Genomic DNA, 21841 nt, shown 5'->3' with positions numbered 1-21841 from the left:
TCGTCACCCTGACGAGATTCTGTGGGAGTGCAGTTGACGTTGAAAGCAGGAGGTGGTGGAGAAGCCAGAAATTCCATTCTTGGATTTTGATCTAAGCCAAATAAAAATGTCAAGGCGTGTGAAATTCTCCCCTCTGTTTGAAGATAGTTCCCTGAGCCCCCAAAGTCTGACAATCTTTCCTGACAAACCTTTTTAAGGCAAAACTGGCAAACCTCTTTTTGGCCTGAGCAGTGGGCGTGGCCTCTCATCCATACCATATATATATATATGCACACACACACACACACACCCCCTTACCCTTCCTAGTGGATCCAGCTGCGGAAGGGAGAGCGGATTAACACGCCTTAGCTTCTTCTCAAGTTATCAGTTTGATAGCCCAGTTCTGAGCAGTTGCACTAGCATATAAATGCTGGGGATGGGTTAGAGCAGATGTTGTTGGGACCTCCAGCTCCCATTAGCCCCAGCCAGCATGGCCAATGGTTAGCGGTGATGGGAGCTGCCATATAACAACATCTGGAGAACCACAGGTTAGCCACCTTCAAATGTCTTGAGAGCTGTGCATTAGTGGGCCACTGTAGGGAGGCCACTGTAACAATTCACAGAGATACTCAAAAGCAAATGCTTATGTTTGGGTTGCAGATCCTTTCTTTCCTCCTACAAAAAAAAAACCCAAAATGCCTCCAGACCAGTCTGTGAACAGTCGAATAATTTCAGAGCACAACATTTGTATGACTAGCTTTGGGTCATGCATCTCTGATAGGAAAACCTAGAGTCATGAGTGGATAGGAGGAAGCTGAGGAAATGTCAAGAAGCAGCAAAACTTCAGACACCAGGCAGTGTTTTGATCTTGATCTATAGGAGCGGATTGTCAATGCCCCGTGCCTCTCTCAGACTAATTTAAACAGACCTGATAATCAAGAGCTCTCTCTTTCTAATTACATTATGTTGAAAGCATTTGTAAATTCAGCACTGAGAGGTCAGGTGAAAGCCATTCATATTAGGGAAAACCCATATTAGAATACAACAAGGTATAGAGACTCTTATCTTTTTAGAGAAACTAATTAATATGGCTCTCAGTCAGAAAATATAGCATGGCTCCTTTTCAAGGTTGTTAAGGGGGAGAAAAAGGAGCTGTGCCTTGTACGGCAATTTCATTTGTTCAAAGGCTCCATTCAAAACTAGTTAAACTTACTTATTTCGGCAAAAAGCTCCTAGATGGCATGGGGGTGCCACATTAAGGTTTCCTATGGATCAGGTCCTTAGCATTTTGCAGCAAACAGAAGACATCCATGTAAGACATTCATAGTTAGATATCTTTAATGATATACTCCTTATTGCAGTGGTCACATCTGACCATCACACTAGTAGACCATGGTTTATTTTGACCTGCAGGAGCAGACACAAGCTGCAACAAGCATTGAGCTTGCACGCTCCTCTCTCCTCGTGTATGGCTGGTGGGAGGATCTCAGAAGCCTTTAATTTCACTTTCGGTTCATCTAGTTTGCTGTGTTGCCTGGTATGACAAATAGTGGCTAATGTAAACATCTGGTCAGTTTCAAACAAGCCTACTCCAAACTGAAGCTGGCTTGTTATTCATACCTAAGGTGAACCATAATTCTAGGAGCAAATGACACAGCAAACTTTAGTCAATTAAAAGTGGAAGCAAAGGTTTTCACACTCCCTCTTGGCTGCATGCCTTTAACAACAGCTTGACATTATCAGGCAAAACTTTTTTTTATTGTATGGAGATAAGAGATACCTTAATTTGCTTGATCTCTTCATGCTGGGTTGTTGTTTAAGGAACAGGAACAGGTCCAATAAAAGAGATGGCAGCTCTACCTTGAACCTTACACTAATTTCCATCTCAGCCACACCAATTTAAATTTGGTCAACTAAAGTGTTCAGTGATTGATCTACTATTCAAATCCTGCAATCGGCTTCTACACAGCCCTGGAAGGCAAAGTTTTGCTGTCTTAAACACTTGCAGCTCTCTTGAAGCAATATAAATACATGTTTCCATCCTTGCACTTTGTAAAACAAGACTGCCCTCTGTTGACAGTCAACTCAGAAGCAGTTCGAGCTCACAGCAATTAACTGAAAGGCCTATGTTGGAATAGAAAGCTGCATTACAAATTGTTTCTTTTCTTAGCGAACTGTACAGAGAAAGCAACCAATTCCGCAACGCTTTTCTAAAAGTGTGTCTTACCTGTTCATAATAGTGGATATTATTTTCTGCAACATCATCAAAAGCCAGTTTCATATCAAGACGCATACTTTGTTTCCATCTATCCCAGTCAGCTTTCAGAGCATTATTGGCGCACTCTAGTTTATCTTCAAGTTTTCCAATCTCTTCTGATAGCTAAAGCAAGCAAGCAAGCAAACAAACAAACAAACAAACAAATCAGACTAAGTAATGGAGGGTGAAATCCCAATCAAGAACTCAGTAATGGAAACGTTGTTAGCATCAAAACAAGGTCTTTGTTGCAGTTCTAGAATGCAGATGCAAGCAAGAGACTTTTTCTCTTGGCTGCAGTTTAAAAAACCCCAACCTATATTCCAGCAAACTCGGGTTTTTTGGAAGGTCAGTGATGGCTGACAAGTTTCCCTGAAGAACTGCTTGGCTATTGCATTCATGAATGAATTTCATGTCATTCGGAGCTGTGGTATAATGAGTTAGCTTTGTTCCCTTCTTACCAGGTAACATAAAGCAACTTATATCCAAAAACAAGAAAAACCTAAGAACACAGCAGTGCAGGAAGAAAGAGAGAAAAAACACAGCTAAACAAAAAGGCGGGACCAAAATTCCTGCCCCACTCAGAGGAAGTGCCACTTTTCATGCTAAGTACCAAAATCCCAAGGAAAAAAATAAGAGTCTTTGGGGCCTCTGCTTTACTGGTAATGATTCTTTCTTTCTTTCTTTCTTTCTTTCTTTCTTTCTTTCTTTCTTTCTTTCTTTCTTTCTTTCTTTCTTTCTTTCTTTCTTTCTTTCTTTCTGGAGTGTAATTCAAACGTTCAGTAGCCATCATTCTTCCCTTAATGTGCCCCTCAACTTTCCCCTTTCTCTTCCAGGCTGTGGCACTAATTGGAAGAGAGAAAAGAGTCTTCCTCCTCCTCCTCTTCTTCTTCAGCGATCACTTGTAGCCGAGTAAGATTGTCAAACACGGTTTTAACAATGAGTCCGTAAGTGACTGTGGAGGCCAATTCTGGATCCACACATCCTTCCACAGTAGGAACATTGGTTTCCAGGCGGGAGCTGATCACGGTGTGGATTTGCCAAGTGTGCCTTCCTCTTAGCACGTTTCTCCCTTGCGTCCTGAAATCGAGTTTCTTCAAAGCCCAGACACCATTGGCAAAGGCTGTTCTTCAACTGGAGCGCTCGCAGGCCAGGGTTTCCCAATTGTCAGTGTTTATACTACATTTTTTAAAGATTTGCCTTGAGACAGACTTTAAACCTCTTTTGTTGACCACCAGCATTACACTTTCCATTTTTAAGTTCGGAATAGAGTAGTTGTTTTATTTTTTAAAAAAGAAATAAATGAAGAGGACCCCTGTGCCACCTCCTCTTATTAAAGAACACTCCCCAAATCCTTGCCCCAAACAAACTTTTCACCCTAAGATCTTGAGGGGAGGCTTTCCTGCCCCAACAGAGAATGTTCACTTGACTTCTTATCGTTTTCTCTTGTTTTTCCCCTCTTCTTTTCTCCTCCTTTCCTTTTTTCCTTTCCCTCTTTTCCTCTATGTTTTTATTTTATTTCTATTAACGTTGGCTAAGAAAGATATATGGTATTAAGTTTTATATCTCTCTTTATAAGCGCTAATAAAATTTATACAAAGAAAGAGAATGTTCACTACAGACTAATACGCATGCACACAAACTTCTTTCTTTCTCCGACTGGAATTCTGCTTCAACAAGAGTGGAAACCAAAGAGATGTTTACACCTTCAAAGAATTCAACCTATGCATCCCTAAGATTTCTGGCTGTTGAAGGGGAAAAAAGCTGACGACTCCCGTTGGCCTCAGGTTTCCATGACAGGGATATATATCCTTGGGAGCTTATAGTGGTCATTGGGAGTAACAATCATTACATCTTTGCAGCGCTGACTTCCTGGTGGTTGCCATAGTAACCACCTTGTGGCACCTGCTGCAAACAAGGTGCAGTAATGTCCTGGTCGATTCTTGTCTACTGCCATGTAAGTTGACCAGGGCTCAAGTACCTTTAGCAGTTATGTGTAAGAGGCATTTTTTGGGCAGGCGACACTTGTTGTGCCATAGAGCTGCTGTGATCCAGTGCACCTGCCAAAATGCTATCGTCTTCACAGCTGTTCAAAGTATGGAAGCCCAGTTCCCATTCCTATTCTACCCAATTGCTTTGTTACAGTGTCGGGTTTGTATCTACCACATATAAAAAATTTAATTAAATTTTCTGTTTAACAATTTAAAATACTCATTTAAACATCCTTAAAATATCAATGGCTTCCCTTCTTCTCTTTCCATGGTTCATTTTGCGTATCACAAATCCCTGCGTATTTTACAAAAACTAAACCATTCAGTATTCCATTATTGCATCCATCAAAACTTATTGACACTGTTGAATTTATCTTAATGCTGCCAATGTTTTCAGGTGTACACAATTCCCCCCCCCATATATTCAACCAACGTTTTCCAATCTTCTCTAAACGTTATGTTCTTCTTGTTCTCTTATTCTATATGTTAAGTCTGCAAACTGCACATATTCTGTCAATTTAAGTTGCTATTCTTCTTTAGATGGAAGCTCACTCACTTTCCATTTCGGGGCTAGCAAAACATGGGCCGCAGTAGTAGCATACATAAATAACCTTTTTTTGACACCTGGGAATTTCAGTCTGAATTATCCCCAACAAAAAGGACTCTGTTTTGTTTTTTGTGGGGGGCAGGGAGTGCTTTTTTCAATTCATTATGGATTATTTCCCAATACCCTTTTACAAGTCCAGGGTTTGTATCTACCTCTTAGGTTGATGGGAGTTGGGAGTTCCACATCTGGAGGGCCACAGGTATACACCAGTGTTTCCCAAACTTGGGTCTCCAGCTGTTTTTGAACTACAATTCCCATCATCCCTGACCACTGGTCCAGGTAGATAGGGATGATGGGAGTTGTAGTCAAAAACAACAACTGGAAAACCAAGTTTGGGAAACACTGGCATACACAAAACTGAACCAATTGAGGGGCCAACTCTGTATAAAGCAGCTCCATCGGTTCCTCCTTACTTTGACCCCTTCAGTTCTGTCTTCATGTAACCCTGAGAGGTAGGTTGGGCTGAAAGAATGGGTCTAATCCAGGATGTCCTATTTACCTTCTTGGCTTCTGTGGAACTCAATCATTTTGGTTCAAGTCCCACATTCTTTCTGAACTTGCAAACCTGCTCTTAAAGGAGCCAATTGCAATGAAGGGTCAGGAAAGGGGCAATTCACAGCTGGCCAAACTATGCACTTCAGCTTGGAAGCTATTGATTTATCACATGGTCTATCGGATGAGATCCATTTTTTTCAGTCTTAGAAACGACTGCCAAACATATTCCTGGTCCCAATCTCCTCCCTCTTCTCGGGCGTCACAGCTGACTTCCCTGCAGGAACGAATCGATGTCCCCTATAAAGACCAAGCGCTCTAGCCTTTTGTCAGCGCTAATGACCTGTTTGTGATTCCATTTCTCTGGCACAACTACTCTTCGCATTACATTCAAGCTCATGCCACTCACTGTCAACATAATTTCTGGGTATCCGCTTTCAAAGGCAAGCTCAACCGGACAGTTGTGTTGTGCTCATTAAGGTCGATGAAAGCGCTGCCTACGAGAGAGAACGGAGCCAGATTCCATTCTGCACAGCAACCAAGCAACGTCCATCTACAGAACCGGTTTTTGTGTACCCCAAAGTCTTTCCTTCTCATGTGACTGTGCTACAGATTGGGAAGTCGCTGCCACAATTTTATTAGGAGGCCGTTCACAGCCTCAGCTCCCCATCTGCACATTCATGGATAAGAAGAATCATTTTTATAAGCAGTGCTTTTTCTTTTCTTAAAAAAAAAAATGTTTAGGGGTACTCTCATTTTCCTACTCCTATTGAAATACTGCCCCTCAATGAGGCCAAACTTAGATTCACAAAATGTTTAGGGGTATGCGTAGCCAGGAGCATAGCCCCAGAAAAAAAGCACTGTTTGTATGATTTCTTTTTTGTTGGGGGCAGGAGTGGGAAAAAAAGAAAACCCCACATTTTGAATAGTTGAAAGACAGTTAGGCAACATAGAATCATAAAACTGTAGAGTTGGGAGGGACCCAAGGGTCATCTAGTCCAACCCCCTGCAGTGCATGTGGCTCTCCAGATGTTGTTGGACTCCAATACTCATCAGCTCTATCCATCATGGCCAGAGAGGGCATGTCAGGGACTGGTTGGATGAGGAGGAGTGGTGGAAGCCGCCTGGCCAAGAGCCCCATGAGGCTGCCTCCCAGGAAGAACTTGGAGAGTAGTTTGATCCTAGCCACTGGCCAGACAAGCAGCAATTGCACAAAGCTTTGTTTTCTCCTCCCTGCCAGAAAAGAACACACAGATACCACAACACTAAAAGCATCCTCCAGTCAAAGCATGCTTTGCTGCAGAGGCAAAGCTTCTAAAGGTGGCACAATTTGCCCTCTGCCATCAGAGGAAAGCTGCACCCAGTGCCTCCCGGGAAGAGTGCCATGGCAAGCAGGAGACCAACCTGGCTCCAGCCATCATCTTGAAAATGAATGGTGCAGGGAGTTTTCTTTCCTCATCCCAGCCAGCTCCAACCACCCTCTTCCACAAATGTAAGTGACCGAGGTGGGATTTGGGGGAGACGTGGCTTAATCATTGCTCCAGAATCATATAGAGCTTCGTACACAAAGCTGTAAAGCAACTGGAAAGAAATCAGCAGCCTACTTGTGGACGGAAGAATAGGCATCTGATTGGCCACTGTGTGAACAGATCGCAGGACTAGATAGGCTTTTGATTCTGATGTTCTTGTATGGTCATCACGCCTAATGTGAGCAAGATGTGTCCTGCTCTGCTGTCTTGAACGACTGTGTGACAGGCAGGTGTTGACAGGCGAAGCTTTTACTCACTGGAGAATGAATGACTGTCCCTCAACTACTTTGTGATGTCAGTTCCATTGCATGCTATCATGGTTAAGGCAATTTGGTGGTTTTGTGGAGCTTGATCGCCGAGAGCTCGTTTCACTCTGCTCCCATCTCTGCATTCGCTGAGAAATTTTGCAAGTCACAACAAAACTCTTTTACATTCCCCCTTATTCCGCAGATGTCTGGCCTGAGCAGCAATCTGCAGATTCATGACACGATTTCGATTTAGACAAATGCCAGCAACAACTCAGGGCTACAATGGAACACCCTTGAAGAAATGATACTTATTTTAACTTGAACTCATATTGCTCCCCTTGCCATTTTTCAGATGTTTTGTCCAAGCAGGAATCTCCAAATTACCTTAGGACAAATTGGATGACAATTCTATTAGAAAGTGTTTTGTGTGTGTGCGCATGCTCAAGATAAAAATCTGAGATACAAGACCAGTACTGTGACATCATCTCTCTTTTGGGCGCAGACTAGCAAACGGTACCTCTTGAATTGTTTTCCCCATAATAAAAGCAGGGTGATGTAGTTGCTGGAGTGTGGAACTTAATTGGAAGCCCGGGTTCAAATCCATTGTTCCTGACTTGTGATTAGTTTGCAAACATGCAGGGAGGAAGAGGGATGGTAGCTAAGAGAGGATGTTTGCATTCTTTTTCCAGACACCATCTGTAGATGGCAGGGGGGCAGTTTCCAACGATGCGCTTTTGCATCCTTCTACAAAATTTGACTTAACAGATATCATCACTCAAGAGGTTTGTAAGAGGTCATGGTGAAAGGAGAAAGTGGTCTGCTAAGTATGTTCAAGATCAGCACACCAAATTACTACAGTGGTACCTTGGTTCTCAAATGCCTTGGTACTCAAACAACTTGGAACCCAAACACTGCAAACCTGGAAGTAAGTGTTCCGGTGTGCGAACTTTTTTCGGAAGCCGGATGTGCTCTGTTTTGAGTGCCACACTTCCGTTTTGAGTGCCACACTCCCGTTTTGAGTGTTACACCGAGGTCTGTCTGTTTTTGCTCTTTATTTTGCGTTTTTGCTTTTGCGGCTCTTTTTGGTTTTGTTTTGTGACTGTGTGGAACCCATTTCAGCTACTGATTGATTGTGTGACTGCAGTACATTGTGTATTGCTTTCATTTTATGGATCAATGGTCTTGCTAGATAGTGAAATTCATGTTAAATTGCTGTTTTAGGGGTTGTTTTTTTAAAAATTTGGAACGGATTAATCCGTTTTGCATTACTTTCTATGGGAAAGCATGCCTTGGTTTTGGAATGGATTTCCGGAACAGATTAAGTTTGAGAACCACTGTTATCTGGAAGAGTATTGGGGCAGGAGCTGTAGATCTGTAGGCTCGATCTCTAGCTATTTCCAGTTAAAAGAGTCATTGTAGCAAAGATCTCCATCAGTGATCCTTGACGACCTCTACCAGTAAAATTTGACAGTATACTGAGCTAGAGGGATGCATCCCAGGAAGGCAGAGCCCTTTGCCATCATGTTTCATTAGCACAGTTATGTGACGTGATGGCATCAATTTTTAAATTACAGCAAGAAGTGCCCCATTATTATTTTGCAATGGTTGGCATACTCACCAGATCATTTTCTGCCTTTTTATTATATAGAGTGTCCACTTTGGAATCCAGCTCTGCTTGGATGTGATCTCTTCTTTTCAAAACCCCCTGAATTGCAAAACAGGAGAGAAAGAAAGAGAGATACATATAATGGAGCAACGTTTCGTCCAGTTAAATAACTTATGAAAGGGAGCCCCCCACAATTTTTTCCATTAAAAACTTGGAAGAAGGTGGATACAGACATGTCCGTCTCTTGTCCTATGAAACTGGCAGATTCACTACAGATAAAGTAAAGTACACGGTGCATATTTAATTTAAGGGACCTGCTGCCAAAAAAAAGGTGATAATGGCTGCTAACTTGAACTTTTTAAAATGAGCACTAGACAAATCCATTGAGGATACATCTCACGGCAGCAAACTCTGTCTCCATCAATTGGACAGGGGACTAAAAGCTACTGTGAGGCTGCGTCTTAGGAAAAACAGTGGAGAGCAGCTTGATCCCAGCCACTGGACAGGCAAAAAGAAATTTCACAAAGCTTCCCCCACCCCCGTCCAACCATCAGCTTCCCAGGGAGTGCAAAACTAAAGGGAAGCACATTTTGGCCTCTGCCATCAGAGAAGAGACTGAAGGTCACAGGAAAGCTGCCCCCAATGTCTTCCAGGAAGACTGCCATGGCAAGCAGGAGACCAACCTGGCTCCAGCCATCATCTTGAAAATGAATGGCGCAGGGAGTTTCCTTCCCTCATCCCTTCCAGAAAGAACACACTGCTCCAGCCTTTGTTTTCCTCTTCCCTCCTCATCCCCTTTTCCTTATCTATCACATTCATTAGACCAGGCATCCCCAAACTCCGGCCCTCCAGATGTTTTGGACTACAATTCCCATCTTCCCCGACCACTGGTCCCTGTTAGCTAGGGATCGTGGGAGCTGTAGGCCAAAACATCTGGAGGGCCGCAGTTTGGGGGTGCCTGCACTGGATTGTAAGCACATGGGTTGTGACTGCCTTATTTTTAATCTCTGCAGAGTGCCTACACTTTGAGGCACTTAAGGGGGCTAACCTGAGGCAAAATCCAAACCAGTGGGGCTTTACGGTGCGGCAGAACCTTCCCCTGATATCCACGGACCCTTACTGCTTGTGTAACAACAGCAGCAGCAGAGCTGCTTCAAAGCAAGCACTCCCCCTACCCCTAAAATGGCTATTCAGGGCTACATTCTCGAGTGAATCCTGCCAAGTTGTGTACAGATGCCATATATTTTGAGCAATTTTTCCTCTACTGCTGTGGAGGCTTCTACCTCCAATTTTCCTTTGATAGCTGCACAATCAGATTGGCCACAAGAATATGCAGTATACAACACACACACACACACGACACACAATTACAGGCAGAATTGAGCTTTCAAATTGTCCCCTTTGCTTTGAAAACGCTATGCCATTCCTAGTAAGTACCCTATAAGTAGAGGAGGTTTGGTTGTGATGAAAGCGTATTGGATGCGATTCAGAGAAAAATAGACACATCAAAGTTCTCTTCATGCCACTGGAGTTTAAGCGCATTTTACTCTGAGCTGCAGACCCACAAGCTCTGGCCCATCTCCCAAATAATCTTTTCGCTTCTGTGTTTCTCTCACTAGAAAACAGTTATTGTGCAGCGCTGCTCAAGAGAAATTGTACGTCAGAGGTGGTGTTGAGGCTGACAACCTTTAAGAGGTGAGAAAATGAGGAGGGGAAGACAGTTTTACACCCAAGATGCTGACTACAGCGACAGAAAACAGCACCCTTGAAACAAAGGTAAGGTTTTTGCTCATAGGAAACTCGAAGATACAGACAACCAGGGCTTTTTTTTCCACCAGAATTTGGTTCTGGCACCTAAAGACAGAAGTATTTACTGACCTCCATTCTAAGGTAACCGCAGTCTCTCTCCTCTCGTAGATGGGGATGCATGCAACACTATCTTTATTATAGCTTCAGATGTTCGTTTCCCCTGGTGGGATTTTGAGACCACCCAAGGGAAACCCTCTGATCTGCTTCCTATGTTATGGATTTCAGCATATACTACATGCACAACCTCACATTTGAACCAACAGCACACATACTGCAATGGGAACACCTATGGTTCATAGCCCTAGGGATTGCTGTTACACATGGTGTAACTCCCCCCCCCATAACCCCACACACTATAAAAAAGCATCTTGTGGCACCTTAAAGACTAACAAATCCAGTATTTTACACAGCAAATAAACAGGGTTATTCCTCCCTGGAGGACAGCGGCCATTGAATCAGGAAGTCAGACCAACTGGATCATCTAGCTTTGTTTTGTCTACACTGGCTGGCAGAGGATCTCCAGGGATCGAGCCCTCCATGGAGATGCAGAGGAATGAACCTGGAAACTTCTACTCCCAAGGAAGATGCTTTACTCTAGCATCCTGTGCACCAGGCAAGATGGTATATCGGCTCTCAAGGACATTAGGCCCACCCTAAATGGCTCCATCCCTGTATACCTGAAGGAGCATCTCCACCCCCGTGATTCAGCTGAGATCCAGCACCTCTGAGGGCCCTCTGGCAGTTCCCTCCCTGCAAGAAATAAAGTTACAGGGGCCTTCTTGGTGGTGGCGCCCGCCCTGTGGAGCGCCCTCCCATCAGATGTCAAGGAAATAAACAACTATTTAATGTTTGATGCTTTACTGTGTGATGTTTTAATTTGTTGGAAGCCGCCCAGAGTGGCTGGGGCAGCCCAGTCAGATAGGAGGCAAATTATTGTTATGATGATGCAGAATAAAAAGGCCGGCATATTATCCCTGTACGAGAGTGAATGTTGCCTACTCTCTTAAGCCAGACCTTCAGGTGTTGTTGGACTTCCAGTTCTCATCAACCCCAGCCAGTATGGCCAGTGGCAAGGGCTGATGGGAGCTAATAGTCCTGCCCTTACCCAAAGTACTGCATTGCCAACACCAGCTAAGAAAACACACTGGCTGCAATCATTTGACAAGCCGCTTACACTACAGCAATGCAATCAGAGGGAAGGGTGTTGAAAACAAGAGTCCATGGCAGATGAATCTACGCAGTGCCCGTTCCATCTTACCGTTAATATTTCACTGTAAAGCACATATTCATGCAGAGTAGGAAAGAGGATTTCGGAGAGCCCTGCCATCCGTTTCTCGGTCGCCTTGCAGCATTTGTCGATGCAGCCGGCCACCCCTTTCAGCGTGTCCGCCAGGTCTACTTCGGAGGCAGACCAAAGCGTGTGGATTGGGCCAAACTCCTTCATCTCACAAAAATAGTCTTTAAAACAGGGGGGTGGGGAGAGAGAGAGAAGAGAAGGGATTGGCATTTAAATTCCGTTTCTAAAATAAAATAATAACCAGAATATTTTTTAAAAAATTGTCTGTGACAAGATGCTGTCACAGGCAAACCAGTTCAGTTCCATTTGACAGGTGAGGAACACATAATTAGCCCAAGATCTGGTCTTGAGTTCACGGCAGATAGTTATTTTATTTCTATTTGGGACAAGTGGGGTCTGCAGCAAAATGTTGCAGCATGGCGTCTCACTGATTAGAATTCCAGCTACTCCGTTCCATCACCCTCCCACCAGGTTTACTATTTACTCACCTTCAATAGTTACGTCAGCATATTCTGCAAGCACTCAGCATGCTCGGTCCTTGTTGGACGGATTCTGCCTCCTCAACCCTAGGCTTTCTAAATATGTTTACTACTTTTCCAAAACTTGTGGCTCCTCCCAGCCTCCTGATATCCCCTTCTTGTGTGTGAATAGTACCATTTTGATTACTTAAACATCCCTACTTAGAAAATGGAGATCATATTGGTATACATGAAGTTTATAGCAGGGAACAGAGGCCGGATTCTAATTTGCCCTACTGTGCAAGGATTCCGAAGCCAGAAAGGAGGAAGAAACTGGAAGCCCACCGGAAATAGCCAAGAAAGTTGGCTTTCTTTTCCACCAACCTCTCTCTTCCCTGTAGACTCGGTGGGAGATTTTATCCAACAGATTGATTTTCTGGCTAAACACCTCCATGTGGTCCATCATTTCTGTAAATGCTTCTGGGCGGTTCTTCACGGGCGCTCCTCGCATCGATGACGCGACTGCTTTGACGGTTTGTCCCATTCTGCTGAGCAAACCAGGCCCCTGCTTCTTGTGAGATGAAAGTTCCTAAAAATTAAGGAATGAAACCAAGCTTTGACTTGGGTGAGTTGCTGTTTACGTACTTAAAAAAAAAAAGATGCAGTAAAAAGCCAAGTTCACATCACAATCCATATGAAACATGACAGACCTTCGTTTCCATTGCTGATACCAAAATTAATCTGCTCACTCACACTCTACTAAGGTATAACCTCTGGGGGTTCCTGCATTGTGAAAAGTGAGGTTGAAGGGAACCAGGCAGAGGGCCTTCTCAGTAGTTGTGCCTGCCCTGTGGAACACCCTCCCACCAGATGTCAAGGAAATAAACAACTATCTGACATCTGAAGGCAGCCCTGAAGGAGCGTCTCCACCTCCATCGCTCTGAGGTCCAGCGCCGAGGGCCTTCTGGCGGTTCCCTCACTGCGAGAAGCCAAGTTACAGGGAACCAGGCAGAGGGCCTTCTCGGTAGTGGCGCCCGCCCTGTGGAACGCCCTCCCACCAGATGTCAAAAAGAAAAATAACTAGGTACCAGACTTTTAGAGGACATCTGAAGGCAGCCCTGTTTAGGGAAGTTTTTAATATTTAAGAAATTAGGTAAAGGTAAAGGGGCCCCTGACCATCAGGTCCAGTCGTGTCCGACTCTGGGGTTGCGGCGCTCATCTCGCTCTATAGGCCGAGGGAGCTGGCGTTTGTCCGCAGACAGCTTCCGGGTCATGTGGCCAGCATGACAAAGCTGCTTCTGGCGAACCAGAGCAGCACACGGAAACGCCGTTTACCTTCCTGCCGGAGCGGTCTCTATTTATCTACTTGCACTTTGATGTGCTTTCGAACTACTAGGTGGGCAGGAGCTGGGACCGAGCAACAGGAGCTCACCCCGTCGCAGGGATTCGAACCGCTGACCTTATGATCAGCAAGCCCTAGACTCTGTGCTTTAACCCACAGCGCCACCTGGGTCCCTATTTAAGAAATTAGTGTATTCTAATATTTCTGTTGGAAGCCGCCCAGAGTGGCTGGGAAAACCCAGCCAGATGGGTGGGGTATAAATAAATTATTACTATTATTATTATTATTATTATTATTATTTGGGGTTTTTTAATGTTTGATGTCTTACTGTGTTTTAATTTGTTGGCAGCCTCCCAGTGTGGCTTGGGTAACCCAATCAGATGGGAAGCATATAACTATTACCTATTGTTGTTGTTGTTGTCTTTTTGCTCTTGTGTTCCTTGTTTTGTCCAGTGCTTTCAATGACTTCTTTAAAAGCATGGCTTTGTCTACAACCCCACTTAAGTAAAAATAAACTGGTGCCTATAAATATTCAAAGGCATGCCCATAATGGAGGGTGCATTTTGATACTCCAACTAAGCTTTCTGAGAAGATGTGTTGTTTCATAGTGGCCTTCCTAAGATCCTAGGCTCTTTCCCTGAATATTCCATTAAAAAAACCACACAGGGTAAATCCAACACAGTATTTTTGATCTGGATTGTATCCAGACAGAAGCAAGGAGGAGATCTTTGGCTCTGAATGAGCAAACGGGGAGTTCTCTCTGTCTGCTTTCTCTCAGTTTTGGTCTTTTCTCCCCGCAGTGCAGAGAACGTAGAAGGGTGCGGGAGAAGAAGAGAGGTGTCTGAAGTTAGCGCACAACCTCTCCCCAATTACAATCCTGGGGGACAGAAGGGGGAATAGTCTGAATTCATCCTAATCCAGTTAGATAGGTACCTATTTCGGTCAGCCTTGACAAATCTTACTTTTATAATAACAACAACAAAAAAATATAAAAAAAGAATCTTTACCCAGGCTTGTGCAGTAAGAAAAATTTTGAGGTCCTCATTAAAAGTTAAAGTGGGATGATCAGCAATCCGGTTTAAAAATTTATGCAGTGCTTTCTTTCTCGTTTCAATGAATTCTTCATTAAATCGTTCCACAACTCCTTTCATTATGAATTTTTCAGGCAATGGCTAAGGCAGAAAGATAATGGAAGGGAAAACACAGTTAAGCTACATAACTGCATGTATATCTAAACAGCCGTTCTAAAAATATTGGTCTGCTTTGGATGTAATCCGAAACCATAGTTTATAGTGTCACAAGAATGAGGCTAGGTGATTCAATGGGCTCACATTCTCCTCCTCCTCTGGCATGGCTTGGTTTCATTTAAGATTTGGGTTTTTTTCATTATTCTATCTTTGATTAATATAAAATAAAAGCAGAGGCTCAAAGGGTGAGAGGAGGTGGGAGGGTGCAAGCTCAAGGCTCACTTAGGCTTATCCTCAAAAACATTAGAACATGGTTTAGTGTCACATGCAAACCAAATCAAAATAAAATAAAATATGCAGTGGTTTCATTATTAGAACAAATATGAGGGAGAGGACACACTGCAGAAAAAGAACAGTTACCACTTATCAATTTTAAGAAATTAGTTTAATCCATCCAATGTGCTTTTTCTCTTCTTTCAATCTCAGCTTTCTAACAAAACAAGAGTTGATTACACCTACGGGAATGATGAGAGTTGGGTGTGCTTCCTCAAGTCTCCCCTTTAACCAAAGGAAATCTTGATAGCGTCGTCTAACTTCATACTCACTGGAGTCGAATTCACCACGCATTGTCTAGAAAACATACAGAAGACAGTCGAATGAAGCATATGTCGAAAAGGCCTTCAGGCACTCATGGTGTACAATGGCTATTTGGCGGAGAGAACGAGCGTTTTAAAGGCAAACGGTGCATGATTATTGAGTAGCCACTATGAATGGGACTTCCTCTTCAGCACAGAGGTCCTTTTGTATCGGAAGAACTGCACACAGCCAGAGCAGAACTACAATTCATGACTCTGAGCATGAGCTAAGTTCATGAGATCATTCAGTCTTACTGCAGCACAGATTAGCACAGGACGTTTGCCCAGTTTGGAGTTACATGACAGAGCGGTTGAGTGCCACTGCTATTTACTACATTGTTTACCCCTATGTGGAGATAAATTAGATATTGTATGTAATTTTCTCAGCAGGTTGCGTTTTTTTGTGGTTTATGCTCAAATTGTATTTACAGCATGCTCTGAAGACATCTAAGCTTTAAGCAGCCTTTTGAGAGGAACCTGCAGAGAAGAATCTAAAATGCAGGGCCATCTCAAGCACGTCGGGCGCCCTGGCGCCGTGGTGCGGAGATCGCTCCGCCGCCCCCGCCCCGCTCCGTTTCTTGCCGCGGCTGGTGGGCGGGCGCAGGGCACCACACAGTGTCCACCTACCAGGCTGGCGCCCTGGCGCCCTGCACCACCCAGACTACCCCTAGAGCCAGCCCTGCTAAAATGGGTGACATCTTCCACCGGGAAACAACTTTCTCTCCCCCCCCCCCCGGAATACAATTGGGCTGACTTCCAAGTGAATATGCATAAGATTGAGCTGCCTATCCTCTCCTTCACTTACAAATGGAGAAAAAAAAGAAAAGCAGTGGATGGATAACTCAGTTGGTAAAGCATGAGACTCTTCATCTCAGGGCCTTGGGTTCGAGCCCCACATTTGGGCAAAATAATCCTGCATTTCAGGGGGTTGGACTAGATGATCCTCGAGGTCCCTTCTAACTCTATGATCTAAGCTGCTCCTTAGAAACTCAGCACTTCTCAGGGAGACTTCAAAACTGACTGGTTGTATGGTTTTTTTTTTAATTTTAAAAATGGGCAAAGTACATTTCAGTGCAGCCACAAATATATTCCTATATTCATCACCCCTCATTTTAATATTGTCGTGTAACTGCCATACAAGCATGTGTGTGTATGTATATAGGAGAAAGGTCTGTGAAAGGTTATAAAGTATAATTACAAGGCAGGAATATGTGTGTGTAGATATAGATGTAGAGGGGTGTGTGTGTGTGTGTGTATGAAAAGGTAACTATCATAAACTGACAGGCAGCATTACCAGACCACTTTCTTGCTATCTTTCCATTCAGTCTCGGATTCCCATCAGCCCCAGTGGTGAGGCATGATGGGAGCTATGGTCTGACAACACCTGGCTTCCTCTAAGCCTGGCAAGCAGAACTGACATGCTTCTTTCTCGCCAAGTACCACACAACACCTGCGACATCAGCGCCAGCTGCAAAGTTTACTTTGAATGACCCCGAAGCGGAAATTTGCGGCGATAGAAAACTAACCTTTGTAACAACCCTGTAGGTGATGAACGTCTCTAGGGCAGTGATGTGGCTTTCTGGGTCGTCAACTGTAATGAAAAGATCCTTCGATTCTGGTTCATCTTCAAATTTGTACTGGTTTATCATCGAAGACGGGGATGTGGGCATCAAAGGACTGAATGAATTGACCTCGGTGAGGGAGGCATCCTGTGGACAAAATAAGGCATTTTAAAAGAATTGCCACCTACACCAAAAATATACAACTTACTTGTTGTCATCAGAGCTAGTCGTGACTCCTGCGACGAACCCCCTCGCCGACGTTGCCAATAGATTATGAGACGAAAGGGTACAGGGGTAAAGCAATCCCCACTCAATTCCTTATGCCTTAAAATAAACCCCTCAATTCTGGGCTTCTCTGTAAACATAGTCTAATTCCAGCTTTCGTGGCCTGACCTCCCAAACAATCAGGGCTATTTGAATGAACAACCTCTTGCCTACAGAACAGGGACTCCCTCAACTCAGATCCCCACTGTATCAGTCTGCCATATCACCCTGGCAAACTTGTGGCACTCTAGGTTTTCACCATACTGCCCTTCCTGTGTGACTCTAGGACACAAACTATCCCCTTTTCCTTAGGTACCCTGTAAGTTTTGCCCTTTTCTGAGTCTCCACCTCGGTGAGTTTTAATACGCTGCTGGAATAACCAAGAGGATACTCTTTGGCACAAAAAGAAGATGAATTTTATTTTCTTGAGGACATAGGTTTTTCTTTTCCTAACGATGCATAAGTTTACAAGCTTAGTTACAGTTATACATTAACTCTGTCGGACTTTAACTTCAAGTTATCCTAAGCCTAACTTAAACCACCACTATCCTGGCCCCACACCCTTCTTTTTGCTTTTTCCATGTATAAGAAAATATTTTATTCTCAGGCTTTCTCAAAACACTTCTCCAGCATTGCATCCCTGCCCCCCCCCCGCCGCCGCCCGCACACCAGTCTCAACTACGTAGCTGTTTTTTTATTGTCAGACAACACCCAGATCCACAATGGCAATCGCCTTGAAAACTGGCTACTCAGTTATCAATGAAGCAGCAAAAGGGGTGGGGTGGGGGAGATATATCAATCAACCAGTAAGGCACAATAGCTTTTATTGCCGTGAAAATGCCCTTCAAGTCTGAGATGACTGTGGTGCTTTCCCTAATTTCCAAAGGTCATGCATCTCTGCCTTTTTGTTTCTTTTCAAGCAACAGAACCCCTTTGTAGAAAGGAAGCTTAACTTTGCACTGGAAACTACATTTTTACAATGGCTAAAGTGCCAGTATGCCATGGTTCTTTTCCTGGCAGATCATTACAAGATATAAATTGCTAAGTCACACAAAAAGGTGACTTTGCATCCCGAAAAACTCCCTGAGCTGCCACAAGTACAATTAGTTGACTGGCAAAACAGTTGGACTGGTTGTATATTTTCTTACGTCTATATCCCATCTTTCCTCCGTCATGGAACCTAATCTTGCATTGCAATATCTCAAAAAGGTCTATCCAGCCCTAGTGAAAGCACAAATGTGAATGCTATTCCATCTTGCAAGTTCTGGTTGGTTCTCAGAGTACTCGCCTTCTGCTTTTGGTACATTTGATCTGCCATAGATGGCTTCAAGGGTTTTTCAATGTATTTTTCAACATCATTTTCTCTTGTTATAGATAATGTAGTTTGTTTGTGCCTCTCTTCAAGTACTTTTTTTTAAAAAAAATTCTCTTTCCTTTTGTCTCTGTGTGCAGACTTTTGCCTTGTCTTTTGCCTCATCTGCAGTAGTTTAAAGCAGTATTCTAACACTCCATACATTTAAATGGCTTATCCCCTGTTTGAGCCCAGAAGGTGGCGATGTGGGTTAAACCACAGAGCCTAGGGCTTGCCGATCAGAAGGTCGGCGGTTCAAATCCCTGGGACGGGGTGAGCTTCTGTTACTCAGTCCCAGTTCCTGCCAACCTAGCAGTTTGAAAGCACCTCAAAGTGCAAGTAGATAAATAGGTACCGCTACAGCGGGAAGGTAAATGGCGTTTCTGTGTGCTGCTCTGGTTCCCCAGAAATGGCTTTGCTATGCTGGCCACATGACCTGGAAGCTGTACGCCGACTCCCTCGGCCAATAACGCGAGATGAGCGCCGCAACCCCAGAGTCGGTCACGACTGGACCTAATGGTCAGGGGTCCCTTTACCTTTACCTAACACTCCCATTGATGCTTTCTATGGGTTTCTCACTGAAGGTCTTTCCACATTGCAAACATTTATTTGGTTTCTCCCCTGTGTGAATTCATTGATGGTAAATAAGGGAAATACCAGGTGGCGCTGTGGTTAAACTACTGAGCCTAGGGCTTGCTGATCAGAAGGTTGGCGGTTTGAATCCCTGTGATGGGGTGAGCTCCTGTTGCTTGGTCCCAGCTCCTGCCAACCTAGCAGTTCAAAAGCACGTCAAAATGCAAGTAGATAAATAGGAACCACTACAGCGGGAAGGTAAACGGCGTTTCCATGTGCTGCTCTGGTTTGCCAGAAGCGGCTTAGTCATGCTGGCCACATGACCTGGAAGCTATACGCCGGCTCCCTCGGCCAATAATGTGAGATGAGCGCGCAACCCCAGAGTCGGTCACGACTGGACCTAATGGTCAGGGGTCCCTTTACCTTTACCTTTAAGGGGAATACAAAAAACAAAGCAAAAAACACTTCTCTTCCCGTTTGTCTCTGTACGAGTTTGTAGACGTACAGGAAGTTCTGACCCCCCGAAGCTCTCTGCATATTTGATCCATCTAAATGGTTTATCCCATGTGCAATTTCGCTGATGTGAAGGAGTCAGCCCTGACTGAAACCCTTTCTGCCTTCCATTCATATTCTAAATAGTTTCCCCTGTGTGAGTCTGTTGATGTTTCTTAGGTGTTCCACTCTCACTCTTTCCATGCTCCATACATTTAAATGGTTTCTCCTGTGTGTGATGGTTTCTCCTTGCTGATGTGAAGTTAGTTGTGCACACTGACTGGAGCACATTCCACAATCCAGACATTTATGTCGTTTGTTACTCCGAATGGCCCCTGACAATTCTGGCCGTCTTCTCCATTCCCTGCTTTCAATTTCTCCTGCACAACCAACATCTCTGTATTTATATTTTTTCAAGCAGGCAGGTGAGCTCAGGCTTGGGCACCAGAGTCTCTCCAACTCTCTAAGGGAAACCTCAGAGGTTGCGGGGAGGGGCACAGTTAACAGCCTGACTGGGTCAACCACCCACCTTCCTCCTTCCATTCGGATTCAGCCTCATCTTTCCTGAGGAGCTCAGAATCTAAAACAAGTTGTAGATTCCCAGGTGGACCCATGGCTGGACTCCACATAAGGCAGTGTCCTGCGTTCAGATCCTCCAACCTCCAATGCAGCAGCAGCAGCTTGCGCTGGTCATGGTGAGGGGGGTGGAAATTAGCTTCCAGGGAAGATCAGGGGCCAGGAGGAATTGAAACTCCCGCTTTTTAGGGATCCTTCTCTAGGATGACTTTTAAGAGTCACTGAGAAGGTGGGAGAAGCCAAGGCAGCCTGGGAGCCCCTCCAGAGATTTTCCTACCAGCACCCCAGATGGAGAGATTCCCCAAAAGACCACACCTCTCTCTCCCCAACCCTCCCCATGCTCAGCTGGGATTCTCTCCCCTGGGATCCCCTCAGCCCCCCATCAGAGTCTGACCTTTGCCCTCTGGCCCCATTTAGCACAGCTCACCCCTCAATTATTTTAAGTTTTGATGCCTGCCTTCCTACTTAAACCTCTCTGCTGTGCCTTAACTTTCCCCACTACCATGATATCTCCCTCTCATCATTCAGATCACTTACTCTTTTGTACTACTCCATTCACCAGCTTGTCGACTTTGCACTAAGCTTCTTATGCTTACTTTCAAGTATTTCCGTAGTCTTCCTTATCTAGATCTATAGTCTCTTCTTTCTTTGTCTGCTGCCGCATGACACTTGTACAGCAAAGCTTCCCATCTAAAACCTAAACCTTACAGAACCCTTTATATTTAGCAATGGGGGCACAGCTTGGAAATTTAGATATCTATACCAAAAGTGGGTTTAAAACCATTTTTTATTTATTTTTGCAACACTTTTAGTTATCTTCCAGTATTTATAATGCCATATGCTAGCCCTGGACTCCTTTGGGAGATAAGGTAGAATCTAAATCAAATAGATAACATATCACCATCATCATCATCATTTATTTACCCTGGAATTTTCTTACTGGCCTTCAGTCTCTTTTCCCACCCTTTATTTTTCTGTCCTGCCCCCCCTGGCAATGTGTCTTTAAACTGTAAGCCTTCAGGCAGATCTGCTTAATTTTAATCCTTACTTAAAAGTGATTTGCTCTTTCACTAGTAATTTGCAGCAGTTTATCAAACCCATCAGCATGTATGTGTCTTCTGCTATCACACAAAGGGGGGGGGGCGGTAACGGAACAGAAACTTAAATGTTTTTATTGGCTCAACTTCAGTGATGCTTCACTAATAATAATAATAATTTATTATTTATACCCCACCCATCTGGCTGGGTTTCCCCAGCCACTCTGGGCGGCTTCCAACACAATATTAAAAACACGATGAAACATCAAACATTAAAAACTTTCCTAAACAGGGTTGCCTTCAGATGTCTTCTAAAAGTCAGATAGTTGTTTATTTCCTTGACAACTGATGGGAGGGACTTCTTGCAGTGAGGGAACCGCCAGAAAGGCCCTCGGTACTGGACCTCAGTGTCCGGGCAGAATGATGGGGGTGGAGACGCTCCTTCAGGTATACTGGGCCAAGGCCGTTTAGGGCTTTAAAGGTCAGCACCAACACTTTGAATTGTGCTCAGAAACGTCCTGGGAGACAATGTAGGCCCTTCAGGATATGTGA

The 21841-nt window shown here is 44.2% G+C and overlaps 1 protein-coding gene across 2 annotated transcripts in view; it reads right to left on the bottom strand.

The window, feature by feature from the left end:
* Positions 1-21841, bottom strand: part of SNX7 (sorting nexin 7) — a 44443-nt gene that overhangs the window by 12763 nt on the left and 9839 nt on the right. For both annotated transcript variants that reach the window (XM_035122860.2, XM_060276730.1), the window contains exons 2-8: positions 16961-17143; positions 15319-15429; positions 14620-14784; positions 12655-12859; positions 11774-11973; positions 8719-8805; positions 2207-2359 (exon numbers count right to left, since the gene is read on the bottom strand). In XM_035122860.2, coding sequence (XP_034978751.2) covers positions 2207-2359; positions 8719-8805; positions 11774-11973; positions 12655-12859; positions 14620-14784; positions 15319-15429; positions 16961-17143 — 1104 coding nt within the window. The remainder of the gene's footprint in view (positions 1-2206; positions 2360-8718; positions 8806-11773; positions 11974-12654; positions 12860-14619; positions 14785-15318; positions 15430-16960; positions 17144-21841) is intronic.

This window comes from Zootoca vivipara, chromosome 7 (assembly GCF_963506605.1).
Source record: "Zootoca vivipara chromosome 7, rZooViv1.1, whole genome shotgun sequence".
Classification (NCBI taxonomy): domain Eukaryota; kingdom Metazoa; phylum Chordata; class Lepidosauria; order Squamata; family Lacertidae; genus Zootoca; species Zootoca vivipara.
Note: the sequence above shows the minus strand (reverse complement) of the source record. Positions and strands in the feature narration are given on the sequence as shown.